Source organism: Calonectris borealis, chromosome 26 (genome assembly GCF_964195595.1).
Source record: "Calonectris borealis chromosome 26, bCalBor7.hap1.2, whole genome shotgun sequence".
Taxonomy (NCBI): Eukaryota; Metazoa; Chordata; class Aves; order Procellariiformes; family Procellariidae; genus Calonectris; species Calonectris borealis.
In genome coordinates this window covers 3,308,932-3,333,391 of record NC_134337.1, presented here as the reverse complement: position 1 = coordinate 3,333,391, position 24,460 = coordinate 3,308,932, and the positions used below count along the sequence as shown (strand labels likewise).

Here is a 24,460-nt window from a genome sequence, read left to right as displayed (position 1 = left end):
CACCAGCCTGTTTCGGGGATGCTCGGGGCAGCCGCGTGATGCTCTCTCCCAGCCAGACGTCTTCGGGGACAGCGTGATGCCAAGGCCGCGGCAGGAACCTGCCCCGGTGCCCCATCACCCCCTCCATCCCTCGGCAGCCTCTCTTCCCCGGCAGCCCCTTTCCCCCGGCCCACGTGGGTGCCGCAGCGGGGCAGTGGTCCCCGAGGGCGGCTGGGGGCCCGGAGGGGGCTGGGCAGAAGCTGGTAAAAATAGCACCCAGGTGCCCTCTGCCCCAGAAGCAATTTCTCGTTCAGTAAACAGGAAATCTATTCTTAGGCCCATTCATGAGCCGCGGGCTGACGGCAGCTCCCCGCTCCCGGCTTGTTTTGTTCCTCGCTGACACGGGGTGACACCACGGCGGAAGGCCACCACGCAGAACCTTCCAGCCCAGCGGGCTTCCCCTTGCTCGTTCTTTCCCCCCAGCAGTACCCTGCGCTTCCCGGCTTTTCCAGGGGTGCTGGGGTTTCCCCTTCACGTGAGGCGGTGGTGGGAGGTGGGGGCGGTTTTGGGGTGTCTCTGGAAACCCCCCTGCTGTTTACTTCTGGGCTCAGCCCCGTGCTGGGTGGCACCCCGAGGGGCAATTGCTTTGGCAAAGCTCTCCCCCAGACATCTAGCTCCTTGCCCCCTTCCTTGATGGTATCTCTTAAGTTGGAGGAGATAAAGCCACCACGGTTTGCCCTTTCCTGGGATGAGCTGAGCAGATTGAGGAAGGAAGACGACGCTTACAGCTTTTTCCCGGCTGCCCGAAGCCCCCCCAGAGTGGTGACGGCTGTGGTTCATCCTTGCTCCCCATCCTTTCCCCGAGTGTCGTCCCCATTTGCAGTATCTGGCTCCAAGTCGCTTCCCTTCCCACTCTCCATGGATCCATTCAGCCCGTGACACCCCTGGGCCCTGCCCGCGGCTGCCGCGCTTCTGGCTGCTGGGCTGGAGCTGCTACGTGATCCAGGTGCAGGCAGAAACCCCTGCCTGCTAGGGACAGCCCTCCCTGCCTGCTGGGGACAGCGGGCTCCCCCCGCTCCCTGCATGGGGCTCTGCATCCCATGGCTCCGAAGTGGCAAATTCTGCCTGGGCAACATTTTTGGGGGAGCTAAAAAGGATGCAGCGAGAGAAACATGGGGCTGCAGCCTGCAGCCCTGGGTGAAACGACCAGGGGTGCTCGTTATGCTGATGACGGAGAGGGGAATTACCCCATCTGCCCTGCACCAGCGCGGCAGCACCACCTGTGTGGACCCAGCTGTGTCCCAGAGCATTTCCCCACCAGGAACCGAGTGACAGAGAGAGGTACAAGGGTGGAAGGTGCTTGGTGGGCAGGATGGGGTGCAGGGAAAGTCTGGGCTGGGCAGGAGCGCAGGCTGGCTCAGCGATGCAGGCTGGGGGTGTCTGTGGTTAAGGGGTACACCCACACCACAGGATTGCAGCAGTGTGAGGCCAGGAGCGGCGGCAGGCTGGGACAGGGACATCCAAAATCCAGAGCTAGGGTCCCTGAGCTGGGTGAGGCGAGCTACAAGCTGGGTCTCTGCAGGGTGTCAGACCGGGGCTGGTTACAGATAAGGCGATGCGGAGCCCCGGTGACAACCCCACGGGGCGCTCTGGAAAATACACCCCTCAGAAAGGCTCCCTGGTCTGCACACGGGGGTTGCAAGTAGGATTTATCACAGCAGTCCCAATTCCACAGATGCTTTCACAAAACTAGGCATCCCCCCTGCACCATCCACCGCCGGGGCCAGGCTCGGAGGAAGGCTGAGGCATTGCTGCCCTCGGGCGGCTGCCGGCGGCACGGCACAGCGGGCTGGGGCCAGGCTGGCTGCAGGGGCGCAGGCTCCCCAAACCCCCTGGCTCTCCCTCCACCTCACAGCTCGGGTACCTCCATCGTCTCCGTCCAGCGCAAAAAGCAAGGAGGGAGGGGAAGGGGGATCCAGCTACCGCGGCTGGTAGCAAACGTGCTGCTGCCTTGCCCTTTTCGTGATGAAAAACCAAAGCGCAGAGAGGTCGAGGAGCTGCCTGAGGCTGGCTGCGAGCAGGACGGGCAGGGGGAGGTTTGACCCACCAGGCAGCCCGGGAGGTGGGCATGGCCTCATTCTGTTTCGTCGCAGGAGTCCGCATCCTCGCCCTCCTCCAGGTCTGTGATCCCCGCGGCCGAGCGCGCCATGGCCCTCATCCAGCGCTGTTTCAGCTCCTCGGTGTCGGCCACGAAGGTGTAGACCTGCCGGGACTGCGCCAGCTGGAAGATGTGGCGGGAGTCGCCCTGGGGCAGGTCCCTCACCTGGTAGCCCAGCAGCGGGATGGAGGTGTGGGCTCGGACATCCTGCCAAGAGCGGAGACAGCGGCGGGAGGCAGGGGACGGGCACACTGGGCTGTCCCTTGCAGATGGAGCCGAGCCCGGCCTTACCTGGGGGGCTGCGTAGACGTACAGCACGAGGGGATCATCCCGCGGGATCACAAACCAGCCCCGCGTGCCTCCCTTCCCATTCTTGTCCAGCAGCTGCAGGGAACTGCACAGCAAACTCCTGCCCGATACCTCTGCGGCTCCTTTCTGCCAAAAAAACAGCAAACAAATCCCTAAATACCCTGTGCGGGAGGCAGAAAGGGCATTGAGCAAAGGTAATTTCCTGGGGAATTCCCTGCCTGCTCCACAAAACCTCCCCCAAATCAGGGGCAGGCGAGGGGCGGTCCTGGCTGCGAGGGTCCTGCTGAGATCCCGTGGCAGAGAGAGCCCTGGATGCCTGGTCCCAAGGCTCACAGCGTGGGAGGGAGGGGGCTTAGCACATCCACCAGCCTCGCAATTAGCAGGCACCCTCTGACTGCTGCCGGAGTGACTCCCACCCCTCCTGCTGCAGGTGCAGGGCTGTGGCAGTGAGGCTGGGGACCAGGGTGGGGGGCAGAGTTCGGAGGAAGAGGGACAGAGGAGCAGGGTACGGGGAGGACGGGCAGAGCTCACCTCCAGGATGCCTTTGTGCTTCCCCTCCCGGTCCTCGAGCACCGCGTGGCCCGTCAGGAAGACGTAACACTCCTGGCACACACGGTTCAGGCGGTTCCCATCGTACTGCAGCTCGGCCTTGTAGTCAGAGCAGCGAGCGCACACCACCTACAACCACCAGACAGGGACACTGGTGAGACTGGGGCAGGGCTGGGGGATCCCATGAGGAGCTGAAGGGCAAGAGCAGCCCTGAGCCCGGGGAAAGGGGTACAAGGTGTAGGAGAGGTGCGCTCCCGCCCCAGCAGCCACCTGAGCAGGCCAGGAGGGAGGGAAGAGAAGGGGGACGGGGTGACTCACGTATCCACAAGCTCGACAGTGGTGTCTCCGGCGCATGATGGCGTTGAAGGGCTCCTTGCAGCGCATGCACATGGTCACTAGGTTGTCCCGCACCCACTGTGGGGCTCGGCGGCCCAGCTCCTCTGTCTGGGGGTGGGTGACAGTATCGCTGGGGCTGGCTAGCCATGGTCCAGGTGGTCCCAGCCCCTCTGCTCTCACCTTTCTCCTCCCCAGCCCTTCCCACTGTCTGCAGCCTTCCCCCCCCAGCTCTGTTTAGCTAGGGAAACTGAGGCACAGCAAGGTGGGCTCTCCCTGAGCTTCTGTGCAGGCAGGCAAGGCATGGGAAGGACAGGAGGGTTACCTTCAATGCAGAGGTGCCTGTCTCCAGCCCATGCACCGCTGTCTTAAAGGTCTCACTCCTTTTCTCCTTCCTGTCAATGGCATCTTGGAAGGCCTAGAGGGGAAGGCAGGGCCGGAGGGGCAGTCGGGGGGGCTGCCCCTGACACAGGCAGCGGGGGATCAGCCCGGTTTGGGGCCCAGGCATCCAAGCTGGGGTGAGCGAGATGTGCCGCCTCTCCCAGCACTCAGTGGTACCTTGATCCAGGCGTTCATCTCCTCCTCAGACCTGGTACAAAACGGGAGATGAATGAGCTGGCGTCCCTCCTCCTCGAGAGGGTCTGCAGGACTGTCGCCTTTCCCCTTACCTAGCTTGCAGCTCCAGCGTCCGCTGCTTTCCCGAGACCAGGAAGGTGTGAGGGAACTGCGTGTCGTTCAGCTCCCGCACCTGAGAGAGACCAAAGAAAGGATGTGGAGCAGTGAACCCGCATCCAGCACACAGGGACCTTCCTCCCTGCTGCGGGGGACAGGGCTTTTCCTCGGTCACAAGCCCTTCGGCCCCTCAAATCCTATGTGCACGAGGTTGCACTGCAATCTCACAGGATCAGAGCGTATCAACCATTCCTCCTCACCCACAAAGCCACCCCTGGCTCCAGCCCCTCTCTCCTTTCTGAGGAAGCACGGGGCAGCAGCCACATTACACCCCAGAGTGGGGTGCATTTTAGGGGACCCAGGGTCTGGGGGAAGCACAAAGACAAGGTGCCTGTCTGACCTTCATGCCGTCCACGTCGATGCGGAGGTGGACCTGGAACTCGGCGCCCACCTGGATGACCTTGGGCACGCAGTACAGCAGCATGTTGTTGAACTGGGCAGGGGGGAGCAGGAGGGGGTTGGTTGGAGCCCAGCACCTGCCCGCTCAGAGCTGGGGGCTTCCCTGGGATCTAGGGTCCTTCACCCCCCTGGGGCTGAATCCCTTGGGAAGAATCCAGCCTAAAAAGTGACTGCTTCTGCCCCAGCCCTCTCCCACCCTGCATGGGCAAAGCGCTCCTGGAGCGTGACATCCCCCAAGGGCTGCCGTGCCCAGCGGATGAGCAGGTTCCCAACCACGTCCTATACAGGGTGCCCTGCACCCAGGGGCTCAAACCCCCCAGCTCTGAATTCCTCCCCTCTGTGTGGAGATGACCCAGCAACACCCCGTCCAGGCTGTGCTGCCCCTCTCCCCATTCCTATCCTATCTGCTCCCTGCCCCTTCCCCTGGGCATCCCAGCTCCCACCAGGAACAGGTACTTCTCCGATGTGCTGTTGTTGCGGGTGGAGATTTTTTGGATTGGCCCCTCCTTGATCAGCTCGTTGGAGGGATCCACAATGTCGTCCTCGAGGCCCAGCCGCTGATAGACTGCCCAGAGGTTCTGCAGTCGTTCCTGAGGGAGGCAGAGGGACCTGTTTCTGTGGGGAGCTGAGCAGCCACAACCTTGTCACCGCTGGGTCCCCTCCATCCCCACCTCCCACGCCAGCTGCTGAGTACCAGGAGAGGTGGCACAGCTCTCTCACCCCAGACTCGTCTCCAAGAGTAGCTCCCAGCCTCAAAACAACCGGTCACATCATGGCTGATGTTGCAGACATGACTTCCCCAGGCTTGGGGTGATGGGAACAGGCATCAAGAGCAGAGTCTAACCTTCTCTGCTGAACTCACAGTGCTCCTGTCCCGTTCAGGGCAGGGCTGTGCTCCACCGAGAGGCACAGCAACGAGGCCATGAGGAAATCTGGCAAATCACCGTGCCGTGAGCTGCAAAGCACTGCCAGCTGGGACAGACACTCACCATCTCGGCGATAGCTGCGTTTGAGTGCTTGGCCACCATAAAAATCATCTCCAGGGCCTCTGCAACGAGAAGAGAAAGGGAGGAGTGTTAAACACGTGCTAGGGAGCTGTGGGAGAAAACCCCCGAGTCTCTCCCTCATGGGGGAGCCACGCGTGTGGTGGCTGCTGCCCTCCCCTGGACATAACCTGAATGGCCCTGAACGCTGTGCAAGCATCTGGGGCCAGCCGGGCTGTGCGTGTGGTGGCGTGGTGGGGTCCTGGGGGGACAGCCAGCCAGCTCGTTTATCACTCCATTCCAGCAGGACTGGGAGCTGCTGTGATCCGTAGGGGTCTGACAGCTCCCCCGGTCACTGCAGGTCTCCCTGAGGGATGCTCTGGAGGGACCATCCTTATCCTGAAACACCACCGACCTTCCCTGCTGACCTCCATAGACCCTGAAAGGGCAGATTAATCCCCCTCCCAGATAGAAAAAGGTCAGACTGAGAGGTTTATCCAAGGGCACAGGGCAGCTGGTGAGACAATCCAGGTATCCTGGATTCTGCAGGATGCCCGTGTATAACATCAGGGGTTACTATTTCCCCTACAAACCCACCCTGCCACTCCCCACAGCGGGGAGAGCCAGACGGAGCCCTTACTCTCTGCATCATCCCGGTCTGGGGACTCAGGCGGTAGTTTTCGCACATAATCTTTCAGGAGGAGTTCGTAGCGTGGGATCCTCTGCACAGGTTCCAGCATGTGGTGCTGCAGTGTTAGGTTAGCGCAGACCTTCCTCTTCTGGGGAAAGACACCGCGCACAGAGAGAGAAACAGTGACCAAGGCAGCTCCCACCCTCCGCTGCTTCTCCCTTGCGGGAAGGTTTTGGGGAGCATTGCTGCGGTCCCCCACCCTGGTGTGGCTCATTACCTGGATGTCAGCAATTAGCTCCTGGAAGGGCAGGGATTTCTCCGACCAGACAGTGATGAGCTCCACGGCCTTGTCGAAGTTCTTTACGTATTCACCATACATCTTGAGGAATGGTGCAAGCTTCTGGATCACATCCCCGATCCGCGGGTTGCAGCTCCTGTGGGAGGGAACCACAGACCGGCAGCTTCCTCAGTCCAGCAGGGCAGACAGACAGCGAGCGATAAAACGAAGGGGCGGCTTGTGCTCGGTGGAGGACAGAGGGTTTTACCACTGCGACCTGCTACATCCCCATACAACTTCCCACTCTCCAGAACGGGAATGTCCCCAGCTTGCAGCCATTCTGGGCCGTTCATGCCTGGGCACATCCCTAAACCACCTGAGATGTCACCCCCCTTTTCAGAAATACCCTGATGTGGGCTGGAGTGTTTTAAGGAAGTGCTTTCCAGCACAAAGACATTTGGAGCAAAACAGGCTGAGCTCCCTGGTCCTGTTGGGAGACCAAATTCACCACCGCTCCCCCATTCTGGCAAAGCAACCCAGGTGTCCTGCCCTCCCCTCCTGCAGCTCACCAATCCTCCATGCGCTTCTGCAGCTCTGGTAGGAAGAACTTGGCATGGAACTGGTAGATGGAGGAGATGTTAGAGAAGATCATTTTCACCACCTCCTCTGGGACCGTCTTCCCATTTTTGGCTTCTTTCATCAACTCTGTATAGAATATCTGGAAGAAAGAAGGGTTGAATAAAAAGGGTCAGGAAGAGGCTTGAGGACCCTGTTCCCTCCCTGAGACTGGCACGTTGCCCAGTGAAAATGTCTGACTCTGTGCAGGGGGGCAATCCCAGGCCCCAAGAGAGAAGCAGGGGGGATGGAAGGCTTTGCTGGGACAAAGGTACCCCTTGGAGGTGTGGGGTGTAGGAAAGGCAAAGGCCAGACCCGTTGTCTGGCCATGAAGACCACCAGCCCAGTGTGGCTTTCATCTGTACAGCTTCATGCTCTCCAAAACCTCCAGGAAACCGTCCCTGGCCTGTGCATACCCTGAACTGAGCCCAGGCACTGCCACAGCGTCCAAGTCCAGGCCAAGGATCACAGGAAAATTGGTGAGTGTGGAGCTGCACCATGGTCCTGCCTGGTTTGTCGGTATGGGGTGGCCGAGCTGTGCTGGTGAGGGTAGACGGCAGCAGGGCTATCGCTTCCCAGTCCTGCGTGGCCCCCTCTGCTCCCCAGCTCACCTGGTCGAGAAGGTGGAGGCGGTTGACGTAAGCCTGCTCTGTCTCCAGCAGCTCCAGGGCGATTTTCTTCTCCTCTGGTTCCTGCATGGGGAGAAGGACTCAATCTCATGGGCTGCGACGCAAGCTTTCCCCACCAGCCCAAGGGGACGCAGCTCTGTTCCCCAGTGTTCACAGCCAACATCAAACTGGACCTGGCTCCAGGTGAGGGCAAAGGAAGGACCTCAACAAAGTATGTGGTAAAAACGAGGGTGAAAACAAAGCATTTTTTGGGGCTGTCGGGAAGTCTGGCTCACATCCTCCTAGGTCAACCCTTTCTCTGTGCCTGTTTCTCCCGAAGCAATACAGGGCTAGCGATCCTGAGAAGTGGGGCAGGGTGGGGTGGATTAACCCCACGGTTTGCAATTGCACCAAGGCCTCTGAACGCAGTCCTGCAGAAACGCCTCTGCAGTGGGCAAAGGGCAGGGCAGCCCCGGGGATGTCCTGGGATGGACCTGGCTGGGCCCACCTGTGCATCTGACCCCCAGGGCATAGTTATATCAGAGCTGGAAGAGACAAGGTCTGCTTGGATCTATCCGACTACGGGGAATTTGTGCCCGAAGCATCAGGGAAGGTGCCACTTCTCTGTCACCCGGGGCACCAGGCCTTTGCAGGGCCGGGACTTGCTCAGGTCCAGCTCAGCTCCGATCCAGCCCACGCGTCCCCCTGCCTGAGCGTGGGCACCTGCCACCCTGGCCTGAGTCACCTCCGGAGCTTACCTTGCTGCCAGGCTCCAGGCCCGGGTCCTGCTGCCTCCTCCAGTTGTCCTCACTGATCTTCTGTCGGAAGGAACGGAGGCATTTGAAGCTGAGCCCCCGCTGACCCTGCTGTTCCTCCTCTTCCTCCTCCTCATTCTCTTGCTCCGCTTGGTGCCTGGCAGCCATCTGGGAGAGGCTTTGGCTGGCAGGGGATGCTGGAAGCTGCTGGGGCTGGCTGGTTGCAGGAGTAGTCTGGCCGTGCAGAGCCTGCTTGTCCCTCCAGGCAAATTTGCTGGCCCTGCCACGGAGGAATTGGCACGATCAGCTCACCCATTCCCCCAGCACAGCGCGGCCCACCCAGCTCCCAAGCCCAGGTTAAAGCCACCGTCCTCAAGCGAAGGCGGTAAGACACCGCGCCGATGCTGCTTTGCTCCGCTACAACCCTGCTGATACAAACCAGGGTCTGAAAGCCCAAACGTGCTCCAAGGGGGCCAGGATCCAGCCTCTCTTCTCCCAGTGCCTCCTGCTGATATGGTCAGTCCCTGTCCCGCTCTAGAAAAGCACGACTCTGCCGTTTATCCCACCCACAGCCATTTATTTCCCAAAGCGTAGCCCTGCCCTTTGCAGTGCTGGCACAGCTCTGGCTTGCTGCCTGCTGCCACCGTGGAACCAAAGCACGAGGCTTTAAAAGCCAAATAGCCAAGAAGTGCCAGCCAAGAGGAGGGCTTGTGTAGGTGGTTTTGCAGAGGGGCAGTTTTTTGGTGGTTTTCCCTCTTCCCTTTTCTGGCAAAGATAAGGAAAACAGGTCCAGAGCAGGCATGGGGGAGAAGCCACAAAGGGCACAGGCCATGAAGATGACAGAGCGCGAGCTGTCTGTCATCTGAGAGCTGGTCCCTGCGGTAAATTGCTCTGGGCAGAAACTGGAAAGACATCCACTGGTGGCCTGCGGACAGGAGTGGGATGAGGAAGAGGGGAAAACCGGGATGAAACTGGACATAAAACTGCAAAGTTGAGGATAGGAGATGACTTGAGTGGCAGACACTCATCCGAAGAGGATGACGGGTCCATTCCCGTGCTGATAAGCACGTGTCGGTGATCTTGGGAGTGCATCCACAGCCATGCACGCATCCCCTCCTGTCCACGGGGGCTGGCATAACTCTTCACCTGACAGAGAGGCTTTATCTGTCCCTCCCGGTGCCTCCCAGACCTGTGCCAGCCTAAACCCACTGCCAAGATCCGACAGGGAACTTCTCTCTTTCTATTTTCACTGACCTGGGCTAAAGTGTTTTCTGTTCCAGAAAACTCACTTCCAGGTTCCCCAGCTTCCTCTGAAAGTCGTAAGTTACTTTTATTTCCTCTAAATCAAACTCACGCTTCACGATAAACAACAAAGACAGCGCAGCAGCGAAATGGGGGCAGATCAAACGCTGCAAACGGTTCCAACACAACAAACATCACAGGCCAAATTTCAACTGCAGGACCATGGGGACAAGCACGCTGTTCTGAAGCCATCCAGAGCACAAACACCGGGGCAAAGCACGCAGCGGAGATGCAGGTGAAGTTCTCGGAGCAGGAAATCTCGTGCCTGACCATCTTTAGGAAGTGCTGCAAAACTCATCTGCCGAACCTCTCAGCCTTGTTAAGGCTCCCTGACTGATACAAAAAAAGACAAGATTCAGTATCCCGATTCAACAGATGGGGAAACTGAGGCACAGACCACAACGATGACTCACCCCAAACCTCAGAATTACTTCTACACCAGGGGCAAGGTAGATCCCCTCGCTCTGACCCTGGCATACGCTGTTTGCGGGTCCCAACTCATGCTCCAAGTGAAGGTGCTGTTTTATGGGGCTGCCATGGAGCTCAAAAGGAACTCGCTCTCCCCCTTAACATGATTCTTTCTCTCCCCTTTCTAGGAGCCACATCGCTGCAATCAACTGGATAATCTGAGGCTGGTGCCTGAGGCTCGGATCCTCCCAGATGCTCAAGCAGTTAATTCCTGCTGAAGACCCCTGCCTACATATTTGCAAACCAAACTCCTTTTCCCTACCACCAGGGGAAAAAGTCTTCACCAGCCAGGATGATTGCAAAGGTGCTGAGCGCGGAGGGAACAAGCATGCCACAACCCAACACTAAGCCAGGCACAGAAACCTCCGGCAAAGTCAGTCACGTCCCACTGAGGTTTTCAGACTTCTGTCCATAACCCACAGCAGCAGGAAGACACCGGGGCAGATCCGAGTGCTAAAGAAGAGCAAATCGCCTAGTCACCTTCTCCACGGTCTCCAAACCACCTCCACGGCGAGTTTCTTCCTTCCAAAACCCATGCCACGTGGAGCCCTAACGCACCCGCAGCGCCCAGGACGCTCCCTCCTTACCAGTGCTCTTCAAACACAGCCACCAGGTTCAACACACTCCGTTGATCATCAGCCTCTCCCTCCATGGCACTGGCTGGGAGCGGGTCCTGGGCTTAAAGAAGCTGCAGGGGAGGGTGCTGATGGCTGTAGCTCTCTTCTTCTCTCCCCCTCTCTGCTTCAAGGTGTTTCTGGGACCCAGGATGTTGTTTGGGGAGGAGGATTTGCACAAGGCGAAGACCATCTGCTGTCCTTACTGTGGTAGGAGAGCTTGTCTCTGGGTTAGCTTCAAAAGGAAAAGGAAAGAGGAAGCGCAGCAGGTTGCAAGCAGGAGAAACGCTGAGAAAACACTGGGAATTTGCTAAGCTTGGGGGGACCTTGCGCGTGCCCCAAACTGGTGGCATAACCAAGTCCAGAGCAGCACTGGGGATGGCGCAAGGGCACAAGCTGGGCAGGAGGCCTGACCTGCTGCACCCGCCTGTCTGCTGGGAGCCCCCAGCGATGGGGTGGGCTGCGTCCCACCACGCCTTGGAGCCCGGGATGCCCCTCGCGGGCTGCGCGCGAGTCTGAACAATCCTGCTGCGAGAAGGGGCCGTGAAGGGGCTGGAAGGGACCGGCTGTGAAGGAGGGAGGGAACAGGCGAGGGGCTTGCTAGCACGGCAGGCCCCACGGAGAACCCCCTCGTGTGTGCCCTGCTGGAGCCAACCCTCTGAGGAGAGCCCTCGGGAAGGCACGGCCCCGCCACGCCACACCTCCCCCTGTGCCCCACGGCCTCGCTGCCTCCCCCCTTCCCTGTCATAGGCCTCGGCCGGCAGCCGCGGCCCCGAGCCTGGCCCTGTCATGGCCGCCCCGTCCCCGCCCTCACACTGTGGCTCCATCCCCCCTTCCGCCCCTCACTCAATGGTTCCGCCCGCGCCCCCCTCGCCCTTCACTCAATGGTTCCGCCCATCCCGCCCGACGCGGTGACGCAACGACGCATGGGGAGGGGGCGGCGCAGGCGCAGTGGTGGCGGCGGCGGGCCATGGCGGCGGCGGCGCTGCCCCCGGCGGCGCGGGCGCCCCCTGGCGGTGTCGCGGGGCTGGCGGCGGCCCCGGGGGCGGCGGTCCCGGGGGCGCCCCGGGCCGAGGGCGCCGAGGGGCTGTTCGTGGTGCTGGGAGCGGGGCTCGCCGCCGCCAGCCACCCGCTGCTCTACGTCAAGCTGCTTGTCCAGGTCCGGGGCCGCCGGGGGAGGGTGGGGGGGCGGAGAGGGACCGGGACCCCACTATAATGAAGGGAGGGGGCCCCTGTATAGAGCCCCTGTGGAGACCTCTGTGTGCGGGGGACCACTGTACATGCAGCCCCCCTTTATAACGGGGGACACAATGGGGCACCTGTATAATGGGGGAGACCCCCCTATATAAGGAGGCAATGAGGACCCCCATGCAGCGGGACCCCCCCGTATATAACAGGGGTGAGGTCCCCCTGTATAATGGGGGTCCCTCTGTGACTGGGAGCATGAGGGCAGCTATGAAATGGGGAAGTCTATACTAGGAGGATGAGGATACCGTCTACAACGGGGCCCCCTATATAACAGGGAATAGGAAACCCTATATAACGGAGGGATGAGGACCCCTGTAGAGTGGGGACTCCTCTATGGCAGGGACATTGGGACCCCCTCATATGACAGGGGATGGGGACACCCTGTAGAGTGCGGACCCCTATAAAATGGGGGGGATGAGGATACTCTCTGCAATGGGTACTTCTATATAATGAGGGATGGGAGACCCCTATATAATGGATGAGGACCTGCACTGTCCTGAGAACCCCTCTGTAATAGGGACCCCCATAAAATGGGAAGGATGAGGACCCCCTGTGCCCTAGGGACCCCATAAAATGGGAAAGGGACTGCCCATGTCATGGCACCCCATGTATCTGAGGGTGACGGGGGGGACGTGGCCCTTCAGCAGCTCACGGATGCCGGGATAGAAGCCGTGTGGCCCGAGGGCTTCGGCAACGCCGGGACAGGGGCAGGGACGTGCTCACGGGGTTTCTCTTGCAGGTCGGGCATGAGCCACTACCTCCAATCGTTGGGAGAAACGTGCTGGGAAGGAAAGTCCTGTACCTGCCTGGCTTCTTCACCTACGGTGAGCGAACATTCCTCCCTGCCTGCGCGAGGTCCTGCCCAAAATTGGGGCTGGGAGTGCCAAGTAGGCTGCACAGACCTCCAGCAGCACTCCCACGTCCCGACAGTGTCCTTGGGATCATCCCCAGCCTGCAACGAGACATAAAACACTACAGGTAGTTGCAAAGCTGTCAGATTTACCTACCTGTTGTTCGTGACGAGGGGGTGGTGGCCCCGGTGCTGGTGCTGCATCCCCGGCCCGTGGCACGTTGCTCTGGGTTTGCCCTGTAGCAGAGAGGGCGGTGGAGGGTTTAGGTGGCAGGGGTTTGCGTGTGTTAGAGATAGCAAAGCACCTTTCTTTGCTACAAAACAGCCCTGCAATAACTTGGCCCCCTGCCCTGCTCATTTGTCTTGTAGATGGAGCCCTAAAGGGACAGAAATACCAAGAGAAGGGAAGGTAGTATGTTTAGCAGGAAAAAAAAGTACTATTTTTCTTTTTGCGGGTGGAGCAGCACAGGAGAGGCAGGTGAATACTCTGTGACCTTGGAGGTTGCTTTCACAGCGGGTGTGCTGTGGGGAAGGGGAGCGCACAGTCCTGGAAGTCAGGTTGGGCTGATCCCAAAATCAGACAGCAGTACCCTTGGGGCGGGGGGACCCAGCACAGGAGCAGTACGAAAGCACTGCAGACCCATCCTGGAACACCCGGGGCTGGAAATGCTCCGGTGCTGCCCTTTGGAAGATGCATTTTCCAAATAGATTTACAGCATTGGGTGATGGAGATGTGCAGAGCCTTCCTGGCTTCCCTTGGGACAGCAGAGGATGGGGGGCAGGAGCAGTCGGGTCCCACAAGCACGTAGTGGGTTGTATTCCACCTTGTTCTGTCAGGGAGAAATTGGATCCATTGGCTTTTTTTTTTTGGCTGGAGACCTGAAGAAGTTTGCCGGGGAGAAGGTGGTGGGGCAGGAACTGAACCTGGCTTTGTGAGATCCATATTAACCCTGAGTCTGACCCCCCCGGGGCGGAGGGAGGAGGTGACACAACGCACGAGATGATCCCTCCCTACCCTGGTTCAGTCCAAACTGCCTCTTAGCTCTTTCAGGTGAGCAAAACAATCAAAAGACGAGAAGTAGCCCAAAATACTGGAGCTACCCTTCCAGATTAGACAGATGTGACAGGGAACACTTAAGGATTCTTTGCATCCTGTATGAAATTTATTTAGGACTTACGGTGGGACCGCAGAGCGGCTGCCGTGCCGTGCTGAGCTCTGGCACGGTTTCGGCGGAACGCCGGAGGTGTTGGGGATGTTCTCTGCGAGTCGTCCGGTTCCCAACTGATGGCAGCCTGGTGTTTTCTTACCCAGCCAGACACATTGTGGAAGTGGATGGGAAAAGAGGCCTCTTCCGTGGTCTTACTCCTCGCCTCGTCTCAAGCACTTTATCAACCATCACCAGGGGGAGCGTGAAGAAGGTAAAGGTTGGCTTCTGTCTTCATAAATCTGCTTGCTGGGTCGGCTGCAGCGGAGCCAGGGAGCCTGCGTGTGCCGGCACGCAGCCACGACTGCACGTGGAGGAATAAAGCGCCCATCCCGCTCCATCTCCTAAGGGCTTTGAATAGTCCTCCAAGACAGGAGGAGAACAGTGCCCATATCCCTAAAACTTATTTTTTAAACAGTTTTAATTTAATTTGAACAACCACTTGCCTTTTATCTGTTGTAAGCAGTTTCGTGACCCCTCTCTTCCCCTGTTTTACTTTCCAGCCTTCCTTCCCCTTCTTGCCTGTTTTTCTTCTCCTCCCATCTCGAGCGCAACTGCTCGTGGTTTCCTCCTGGCCTCAGACATCAAGGGTTTGTGGGTCAGTGTCTCCATCAGTTTTGACCATCTGTTTCTTCTTTCTCCGCTCAGGCCTTTCCACTGGAAGACATGGAGCACGTTTCTAACAAGGATGATGTGAAGACCTCCCTTAGGAAAGTGGTGAAAGAGGTGAGAAGTGGATATGGCACGTTAACGTGTGATCGGGGAGATCGCATTGGGGATGTGCCTGGAGAGCAAAGGAAGCTTAATCTGTGGGTTGTGGGTGAAATTATTTGGAGAGAAACTCTGGGTAAAAAGGCCATGGTATTTAGTAGCCACTCTGTGTCCAGCTGTGAAATATTTTGTAGGAATAGAGGTTTACCACGAACAAGAGATTTCAAAAAAGGGACCCGAAATGGGTTTCACTGCACTAAGGGAAAGGGCCTGATCTGTGCAGGTGGAGAGCGCAGCTTTTCATACAGGTGTTTTTTTTCTCCCCTTCCCAGACATCTCATGAGATGATGATGCAGTGCGTGTCCCGGGTTGTCTCACATCCGCTGCATGGTGAGTCCTGTCCCTCTGCCTGACAGCCCTCTCGGGCTGAGGATCGCCCCAAAACCCCGTTTACTCGATGCGCTTCTCTATCAGAAATGGTTTCGTATGAAACTGCAGAGCAGATGCAGGTCTGAGTGGCTGCTTAGGGAGGCTGACGCTTGAGGGTTGGCCTTCAGGGACTAACCCAGCCCAGCGGCGAGGTTCTCTCTTCCCATTCATCCAAGAGCTTGTCCTAGAGATCCCGTTGGGATTAGGGCCAGAAACCTTTCCCATCACTTACAGACTAGGGGAGGGCGCAGGCTTCTAATGAGTCTTGCAGTGGCGAGGACCACCGAGAGGAGCTGGAGTTGAGGGAAGGGAGGGCGGAAGGGTCAGGTTGCATTTTCCTTCACATCCATTGCAACCCAAACCGGATTTGTTTCTTTGTCAGCCCTGTGTTTCTTTCCTCGTAGTGATCTCTATGCGCTGCATGGTCCAGTTCGTAGGCCGGGAAGTCAAATACAGGTGAGTGGCTGCAGCTCCGAAGGGTTTGGGCGCACAGAAGCGCGAGTCCTGGAGTCGGCCGTGCCAGACGCTCCCGTGCAGTGGGGGATATGGCAACCCAGGAGGTTTGGGAGACCGAAAAGTGAATCTGAGCCGTGGTTAGAGGGTGGGTGACTGCGGGGTGAAAGGACGTGGAAAGGCTGGGCTCTGTCCCCTGGCGTGTCCCTGCTCTGCCTTGTGCCCGCGGGGGTTTTGGTGGCTGTAACGCACCTTGCTGATCGCACAGTGAGCCTCCTGCCTTTTTGCTTTAGGTGTTAATAGAAAGGGAAGCCAGCAAGGAGGCAGAGTAGGTAATACAAAGTATTGCTGCAACCCTGCTAGCCTGATTTTTCCAAGCCTTTTTCAGTAATACCTACCTCTCTGCAGGGCAAAACTGCACTTGCAGCCACCTGAAAGCTAACCCACAACTGTCAGCGCAAGCTCCCAGAGGCAGGACAGGGTTCTTGGGTTGAGAACCAGCCTAATCGAAGCACGTTCTGTGCCGTGGTTGTGGCACGTGTATCCACTCACACAAAGCCAAGCCGAGCTCTTCTAGCTTCAGCGTTTAAACAGTTGTCAGCAAGTTGAGTGTTGTCCCAGGCGTTATTGCAGACTGGCAGAGCGCAGACACGACCTTCCACGGATTAAGGAGAAGGAGCAGAGCGGAGCTGCCTGCTGCATTGCTGGCATGGCGGCTTTGGGGGGACACTGCTATGGCTGGTGGCTGCAGAGTGCGTGTGAAGCTGTGCGGGGAAGAGACAGAGCAACCTCCGCACGCTTATAGCTGCTCTTTTCTTGGCAGTGGTGTGTTCAGCGCCATCGGCAGGATATTTAAGGAAGAAGGGATCCTGGGATTCTTTGTGTACGTGAGTTGTTGTTTAAATACCTTCTCCCATAGTCCGAAGGTGCCGATGGCTCTTCTGGCTGCTCTGCCAACCTCAGTCAAAGGAGTCATGCTGAGCTCCCCCCAACTAAAACCTTGTCTGACCGCGGGACTCTCACATCACTCCCATGAGCACAGATTAAATCTGTGCCTTTGAGAGCACTCCAGTTTGACCATTAAGTTTGCCCCAGATCTTATCTTCAATCAAACCTTCAGAGCCTAGGGAAAAACCTGTATTTTTTCTTACCTTTCTTTTTCCCTTGGCTCTTCTTTGTGTTTCAGTGAAGGGGCATTTAAAGCATTTGTTTGTGCAACAGGCACCAAGATCAAGTGCAACAATGAGACCCCTTGTTGAAATAAAAGCCAGGGCCTGGATAAGAAGCACATTCCTCTGCAGAGCACCGTGGGTGCTTGCGATGAGCAGCTGGTTTGTGCTGGCAGCAGGTTTGCCTGTACGGTGGGAGCGTGCCGGTGCCCGGCGCAGTGACCTTGCTGCCTGAACCAGAAGGAGCTGAAAGGTGCTTCCAACCGCTTACGAAGCGTGGCGAATCGATGGCGTCACTCAAGTGGAAGTCTAGTGGACACCTTTTTGCTTGAACCCTTAATTAACACTTCTTGCCTTTTTTTCCACATCTATATAAAAGCAGAACCACCTGCTACCTCTGCTCCCGGTGGGGAGGTAACTCACTTTATTATGTCAATAATAGTAAAGGCAGCTCCGAAATGTCAGGAGGGGTTTTCAGGCCTGATGCCTTTGGCTCTGCAATCACAAAATTTGGGCCTCCAGATGAAACATGAATGCACCAGGAAGAGGTGTGCAGCCCCAGATCTCCTCCATTAAATACAGGTTCCTCTGGGATGTTCCCTGTGCGTGGGGCATGGCTGGAGCATGCTGCCCGGCAGCCCTCCCTCTCCTCCACCTCCCGAGGAAATAACGCGAAAGGAGCCGCCGCATTCCCTTCCTCCACATAAAATAAACACTGTTGGTAGCCTAATTAAACTTAATAGTTCACAGGAAAGGCTTTAACACAACCCAAAATGTCTCAGGAGGGCTCTGAAGTTATACGTGCTCTACAACCCCACTAGGAAATCACACTGCTGCGAGGGGAACACAAACTGCATCTGTAGGACCGAACTGCTGCTGTTCTGCTCTCAGCCCTCCTAACGCAATCCAAACACATCCACTCCCTTAAAATCGTCGCGGTGCACTTATTTCTCATGGCCTTATAACCTCGACACAGCAGTAACAGTGGCACACGCTCACTCTGGTGGTGTGCCTGGCTAGAGATAAAGACTTTTCAGGGGATGCACTTAGCTCGCTTCCCCTCGTATCTGCAGCAGTCTCCTGCCTGCCAGCAGGCCAGAAAGGTGTTCCCTGGGCTCCGAAACTGCTGGGCATGGTCAGCTCGAAGATGGCTTGTCCCAGCTCCTTGGCACTGGGGTTTCTCCTGCTGGGTCGCATCACCGTACATCGTGCAGGCTTCCTCATCTGCCTGCTGCTGTTTCAGCTTTTAATGACTTGTCATCTCCTAAAAATATTTCTAGTCCAGATCTCCTTGGTTTTTTTTAGCCCCCTTCTGCAGCTCTCTCAGACCCCTCGTTTCCAGTCATCCCATAAACTCAGTCCCAGTATCCGTCATTACTTTGATGATGGAGCAGAGAGAGGGATGGAATCCCTATTGCAAATGGAACAAACGACCCGATTCTTTATCAACAGATGGGTGAGGTTTTACTTACATGGCCGCCACGGCCCAGTCCTGGACCAGCCCTCTGTTTCTGGGCTTTATTAAGCCCCTGTTCTATCTGCAGCAGCTCAAGAGTCTGCTTCAGACTTGACTTTGAGTTAGAGAAAGGATGTTTTTACAAAGGCTGAATGCTAAATGCAAAGCAGACCTCCTCTTTGGGACCAGAGAGCTTTGATTTCTTTGTCCTGTCCTTGCTCTCATGTATCACATCTTTTAAGCCAGCAAATCTTCTACTGAAGCCTTCTGCTGTGCCTAGCCCGAGACCTTGGCTGCATCTCCAGAGCTGCCAGGGCCTTGACAATACACAGGTTGTCTCCAAAAAGTATAAACCCTAACACCGAGCAAGCAAAGCAGGCTGGATCAGAGCACGCGGTCCTCATTGCTGTTCTGCTGCTGCAGTGACCACAGCGGGAAACAAAACTGGTCCCCTTCTCCGAAGGGCAGTGTGGTGTTTGGGAAGAAATCAATGACTCGGACTGGTGTGCTTGGAGGTGGCTCTTCCAGCCCAGCAAACACTGGTGTGGCTCTCAACAGCCTCATTTTCAGAAGAGCTGTCTGAAACAGGCAGGTTTAAAACACACCTGGATCCTTGTGCAGTGGAGCAACTGCACAGCCAAAGCAGGAGGCCCTGCGCTCGATGCCTGTGCTGGTGCAACAGATGCTGCAGGAGCTCTGACAAACTGGAGAAACCACCTGAAACACTTTGTTAACGTTTTAGTGCCATTAGCTGTAGAAGCTGGGGGTGCTCGTGCTGCTGGGAGCTCCGGCCCGTGTGTCGGTGAGAGCCGTAAGCCAAAGCAGCGCATCGCCCCGTCTCCCCGTGCTCTCAGGTGGCAGCAGGGATGGGGAGAATCGGGGACTGGAGTGCTGCCCCCAGTTAATCCCGCTTTGCAGTAGAGCGGGTTTTGCAGGAACGACCCCCCCCTCATTTTAATTTCTAAAAGGAGGGAGATTCCACAGAGAGATGAACTTCTCATTCTGCATCCGGAAGAGCATCTGCAAAATGAGCTTAAGAGAAACCCGCTTTGTCTGTGTCTTGCCTGGGTTTCAGAGCAGGAGTTGGGCCAAGAAGGGATTTGGGGTAGAACAAGGGGACTTGACGGAGTCACGCCCAAACAACAGATCCCAAACTTCCTACTCCAGAGCATCCCTCCATCCGGAGCAGCTGGCAGCACCCTTAGGACCACGTTTGAAGGCCGGGAGAGCTCTTCCCTGAAATCTCCCCTTTTCCCTTCAGTTCCTCCCAAAGTAAAGATGCATTTTGGGGGGTGGGGTTCCTCTGTGTTGGTGCGGGGAGTGAGGGAGGGCTGGGCACCTCGGAAGGCGGCACGGGGACCCTTCTGCGCCTCACGACCCTCTTTGCCGTTGCAGCGGTTTAGTCCCTCACATCCTGGGGGATGTCATCTTCCTCTGGTGCTGCAACCTCTTGGCTCACTTCATCAACACCTACGCGGTGGACGATAACGTGAGTGGAAGTGCCCGAGGGAGGGTTTGGGGGGCCCGTACCAAGCACCTGCAGTTGGACGGAGTTAATGGGAGGTTAATGGCTAACTTAATACAAACAGAACCGGGCTTTGGATAAAACACTGTAGAAGTGCTAAAGATGCCACGTCTGCTGTGGGGCTGTTTCTCAGCTGCAGTTTAGGGGTCAGGTTTGACAGCAAATGTCCTCCCTGATTCTCAGCAGGGATGCGGTGTGGTTACCGTTGCTTTCTGCCTTCTTTCCTTGCCCCACATCCGTCATCACAGGCTCAGAGGGATGTCACGTAGTGACAGCGACAGCCTGGTGTCACCTGCCTCCTCCATAATCCCTTTGGTTTCTCTTTCCAGTTCAGCCAGGCATCGGTGATCCGGAGCTACACAAAATTCGTGATGGGGGTACGTAGGCAACTGCCGTGTCATTTCTCCTCTTCCTGACATCGGTGGGGCGAGAGCTCATGGTCTGGGGGAAAAGGCTGGTCTGTACTTTATATCCAAAGATGAGGATAACTTTGCTAACACGCAAAAGCTGGAACTAGCTTTTTTGACATGAACATGAGAGGGGCTACCGGTTTTCTGTGCTTTCAGATCGCTGTGAGCATGCTGACATACCCCTTCCTTCTCGTGGGAGATCTCATGGCAGTGAACAACTGTGGGTATGTCCGTCACACTGAGATCTAAGGCTTTCCCTTGCTTTCTTCCAGCCTCTTGTTGTCTGAATCCTCTGCTAACGATCGTAAAGCTTTCATACGGAACCGTAAACTATATGGCACCTCGCAGAGTTGGCTCGTTTCCTGTCCCAGGTTGCTTATAATTTTAGATCAGAGGGCACAGACAAGAGCAGCATAAAAGCTCAGTGGAGAGAAACAGGGAGAGTTGTGGTGGTGTGGTCCGATCTGAACTAGACCGGAGGCAGAAGGGATCAAAGGGACTGTGCTGGCTCTGGGGAGCAGCACAAGGGAAAGCAAAGCTCTTTATGTGGCGATGGGTGCAGACAGGAGCAGGACCAAGCTTGCTTTCCCAATCCCACTGCTGCGCGAAGTCTTCTGCATTCGTGCTTATGGGAAGAGGACTGGATCCAAGCCGCTGGTATAGTGTTTTCTCAATATCTGCTGGCTCTTGACAGTGTAGATACAGCGTATAGTCCTGGACTCTTAACGTATCCAGGTAACGCTCCTTGTTTGTACACTCCAGGGGTAATTAAATTACATGATCTGTTGCATTGTAAATAACGAGCTGGTCATTTGGCTTTCAGCCCGGTGCGGACACTGTTTCTGTGTCCTCGCTTACACTTATTGCTGCTCTTGTGTTACCTGTCTGGATAATGTGACATCCGTACAGACCGTCTCAGCTATTTCTTGTTGCCATGCAGGTTGCGTGCCGGCCTCCCTCCCTACGCTCCCGCGTTTACATCCTGGATCCATTGCTGGAGGTATCTCAGTGCTCAGGTGAGGGAGCGGGGCACGCGTGGGCCTTTGGGCTCCCTCTGCTCCATCCCGAGGTCTCCAGCGCTGCCCAAAAAATGCCTGTGCCGTATCCTTGACGTGCTCTGTAACCTGTTTCCATCCCTCCAGTTCTGGCACCGGTACAGTTTCATGGCAGTACTGGTCTGCCCGTTACATGCCCCGAGCTTGCAGCCTGCAAACTTTTAGCCAATGCATTGCAGGCAGCAAAGCAAGGTGGCTCTGCCCCTCTGCACCAGTCATCCCTGGGGGAAGTGCCTGACTCCAGCACCCACAGGGCTGAAACCCCACCTTCTCCCCCGTAGCGATCTGGGGTGCTCAGGCCTTGCAGCGGGCACAAGTCGGTCCCTGCTAAACCAGCTGCAATTCCTGGCCGGGTCTCAGCACGGCTGCCCTGACCCTGACCCTGCTCTCTCTCCTCCTCAGGGGCAGCTGTTCCGCGGCTCCAGCCTGCTCTTCCGCAGAGCGCCCATGCCAGCCGCCTGCTTCCCCATCGACTGACTCCTCAGCAGGGAGAGGTGATGAACTTGGACTCCTCAAGAAACCCGAAGCTTGTTTCGATATATGTGTATTTTTTCCTTTTGATCCAAAGTCCGTGGTGCCAGAACAAGACACCTCCTCTCCAGCGAGGCCAGCAACAAGTTGGCTTCTGGAGATCTGGCTTCAGGCTCCAGCTGGACCAAAGCCCCATCCTCGTGGCTGGCTGGACCAGGACGTGTAGCAGAGAGAGCAGAAGGGAGTTGTCTCTTCTCTTTGGTCCAGGCCGTAGCTCTGGAGTCACTGGGGAAGTCTGGGAAACCAGAAGATGCCCAGGTACTAAACAAGCCAGCCCCAAGATGCAGGGACAAAAGACTGCTTCATTCTGCCCGAGCTGAGAAGTGGCGAGAGATCCAAGGTCGCCTTGCCGGGAAGGCTACGCCAGCTGACCTGCCTCCCGTCTCCTCTCTTCTGGAAAGGGCAAACGTTTGTGTGGCAGGTAGCTCATCCTGGGCGAGCTCAACCCTGTGACCCATATTTAAGGTTTTTAGGGTATCTGAACACTAGGGAGCATACTACCTCCCGTGGGCGTGAAAGGGAGATTATAGTGTCAAAGCAGAAAAGGGAAACAGTCCCACTACAAAGAGCAGCGCAGTCCCAAAGAGACCGGTACGGCTCGGCTCCAGGGCACTCTTGGGACTTGGACATGGAGAGAGCGCTCGGGGAGGGATGGGCGCTGCGGATGGTAACTGCTTTGGGAAGGCTTTTTGCAGCAGGACGGGCTGTATTTAGGATGCACCCAACAGAGCTGCTGGCTGTAACCTGGGCAGGCAGCCTGTGCGCATTTCTCAGGGGAGATGGGTGCTGGGTTGGACCGGCCCACGCTTGGGTGCAGCGTGTCCCTGTACCGGCACGACCGCATCGCGTGTCTCCCAGCCGGCAGGACCACGAGCCCCGCCGGGCTCCTGCCAAACCCGAGCGTCGCCGCTTCGCTGATGGACACGGAGACACGTGTTGCGGCGCTGGGCTGCTGCGTGGCAGCGTCCTGCCGATAGCTACACGCCGAAGGGTTCGCCTTGCAGGAGGGGCACTGGGGCCGTTGCTGGCTGGAATAAAGGAATAAACCTTGAGCTGGCCAAAGGCTTGCGAGGCGTCGGGGTCGAGGGCTTCTCATGCACACGGGAGTATGGCTGGCCCTTGCGTAGCAGAGCTTGCTGGTGGCAGCAGGGCAGGATTTATCCTCAGCTCCCTAGACAAGGGGTTTTTTTGCACCGGTCTGTGCTGTCATGGCAGCCAGGCAGATTTCCCCCGTTTCGGTTCCCCCACGAAGCAGTCTTTTGCACAGAGGTGTTGCTGCACTCCCTGGGAAGAGGTTTTGGGGTCCTTGAGCAGGTTCCCGTGTGCTGCCGCAGCAGCAGCTGAGGTCACATCCCATCCTGGTCCTCTGGGGACCCCAACCTGCCATCGCACGGGGGTTTTCCTCCATCAGATGGGTTTGATCCTCACCTCCCAGCCAGGGCCTGCGGGACAGCACTGGTACACGGCTGGGACCGGTGGTTCCCACCCAGCTCCCTTCGGTGTTGTGAAGTCGGTCCTGCCTGTCCTCCCTTCCTCCCATACAGTTTATGTTACAGTAACAAAAGTTAAATAATGCATGGCCCTGTTCCCTAACACCAGAGATTATTTCCGAAATACAGCTGTAAAACAACAACTCTTGGCTGCTTCTTTTTTAAAAAAAGTGTTAATTTTTTTCTGCATAACGGGCTCCCTCACTCAGGGAAGGTTTCAGTTTAACACAGGCATTTCCTTTGGTTTCTTCCCCAAAGCCGGGGCTAAACCAGCTGTTGCAAACTCAGATTCCCTCTGATCTTCCTCAGCTCCATGGAAGGTCGGCAGGTTTAGGCTGAACAAACTGGGAGCACCTGGAGCGAGGGTGGAGGCAGCAGTGGGCTTGGCTGCTTGAAGCAACATACATGAAAGTAGATATTTGGAGTTAAAATTGACCCTGAGCAATTCTGGAAGGGGATGGTGGAGACCCTTTGCTGCTGTCAGACCCGCTCTGAGCCCGTCGGGTGGGCTCAGCCGCTCCGTCCTGCCCCGCACAGCTCGCGGGGTCCTTACGCTCCTGCCTTTTAATGCGTTGGCTGGTTTCTTGCCTGCCGCAACACTGGGCATCGCATCTCCCAGATCACACGACGCCTGCTCAGGAACATACGCCTTTACCCTCAAAATCAAGGCCACCTCCTACACCCTGTGCACAGCCGGGCTGCAGCCACTGCAATGAAAAGCGCTATTTCCTTTCCTTTAAGGAATTTACCCAAGGAATTTACCTAAATCTGCACCAGATCAAGCATCCTGCCAGCAATTTCTGCCCAGTTCACTGGGACCCATGGGGTTTGCTGGAAACACAAGACTTGAATATAGTTTTTGGTCAATGTAAATGAAAACCAGGTTTCAGTGCACTGCCTTACCTGGAAGCAGGGGCTGCCATTCATAGAATGATTAAATATTTCCTTACCTCCTCTTTCTAACCCTGGTTCTTCTTGTCCCATGCTTCATTTGAGGTGTCCCACCATGGGGACAGTGTCCATACCAGAAGCAGGCAAGGAGACAACCCACACTCTAGCTGGGCACCCCCCTCCCTTAAATTGCTGCCCCGTTAGCAGGTGCCCCGTCCCGCAGCTGGTGCTTGTGTAGCACAGCTGGTGGGGATGGGGCCCCGCTCCCGCAGGAGAGGGGATCCGGGGTGAAAACCTGTGGTCGGGAGAAGAAATGAAGGGGCGT

At 57.0% G+C, this 24,460-nt stretch overlaps 2 protein-coding genes across 3 annotated transcripts; one reads left to right on the top strand and one right to left on the bottom strand.

The window, feature by feature from the left end:
- Positions 1-1,570: 1,570 nt before the first annotated feature.
- Positions 1,571-14,126, bottom strand: FGD2 (FYVE, RhoGEF and PH domain containing 2). Its single transcript, XM_075174293.1, has 19 exons — positions 13,989-14,126; positions 12,763-12,912; positions 10,686-10,947; positions 8,332-8,608; positions 7,577-7,657; positions 6,920-7,068; positions 6,351-6,507; positions 6,083-6,221; positions 5,449-5,507; positions 4,903-5,049; positions 4,401-4,493; positions 3,997-4,076; positions 3,887-3,917; positions 3,654-3,746; positions 3,314-3,439; positions 2,978-3,124; positions 2,429-2,572; positions 2,087-2,344; positions 1,571-1,995 (listed from the first exon to the last, which is right to left on the bottom strand). The coding sequence occupies exons 3-18, from the start codon at positions 10,748-10,750 to the stop codon at positions 2,114-2,116; spliced, it is 2,019 nt and encodes a 672-aa protein (XP_075030394.1). The 5' UTR covers positions 10,751-10,947; positions 12,763-12,912; positions 13,989-14,126; the 3' UTR covers positions 1,571-1,995; positions 2,087-2,113.
- On the top strand, positions 11,654-23,377 carry MTCH1 (mitochondrial carrier 1). 2 transcript variants are annotated; one of them, XM_075174295.1, is made up of 12 exons: positions 11,654-11,871; positions 12,700-12,784; positions 14,123-14,229; positions 14,664-14,741; positions 15,059-15,116; positions 15,560-15,611; positions 16,432-16,491; positions 19,629-19,722; positions 20,088-20,135; positions 20,325-20,392; positions 21,109-21,184; positions 21,626-23,377. In XM_075174295.1, exons 1-12 carry the CDS (start codon positions 11,683-11,685, stop codon positions 21,698-21,700), a joined length of 990 nt encoding a protein of 329 aa, XP_075030396.1. In that variant the 5' UTR covers positions 11,654-11,682; the 3' UTR covers positions 21,701-23,377. The 2 variants fall into 2 exon arrangements, with proteins under 2 accessions (XP_075030396.1, XP_075030395.1); XM_075174294.1 differs by having other exon boundaries at positions 11,683-11,871; positions 21,109-23,371.
- Positions 23,378-24,460: the final 1,083 nt, after the last annotated feature.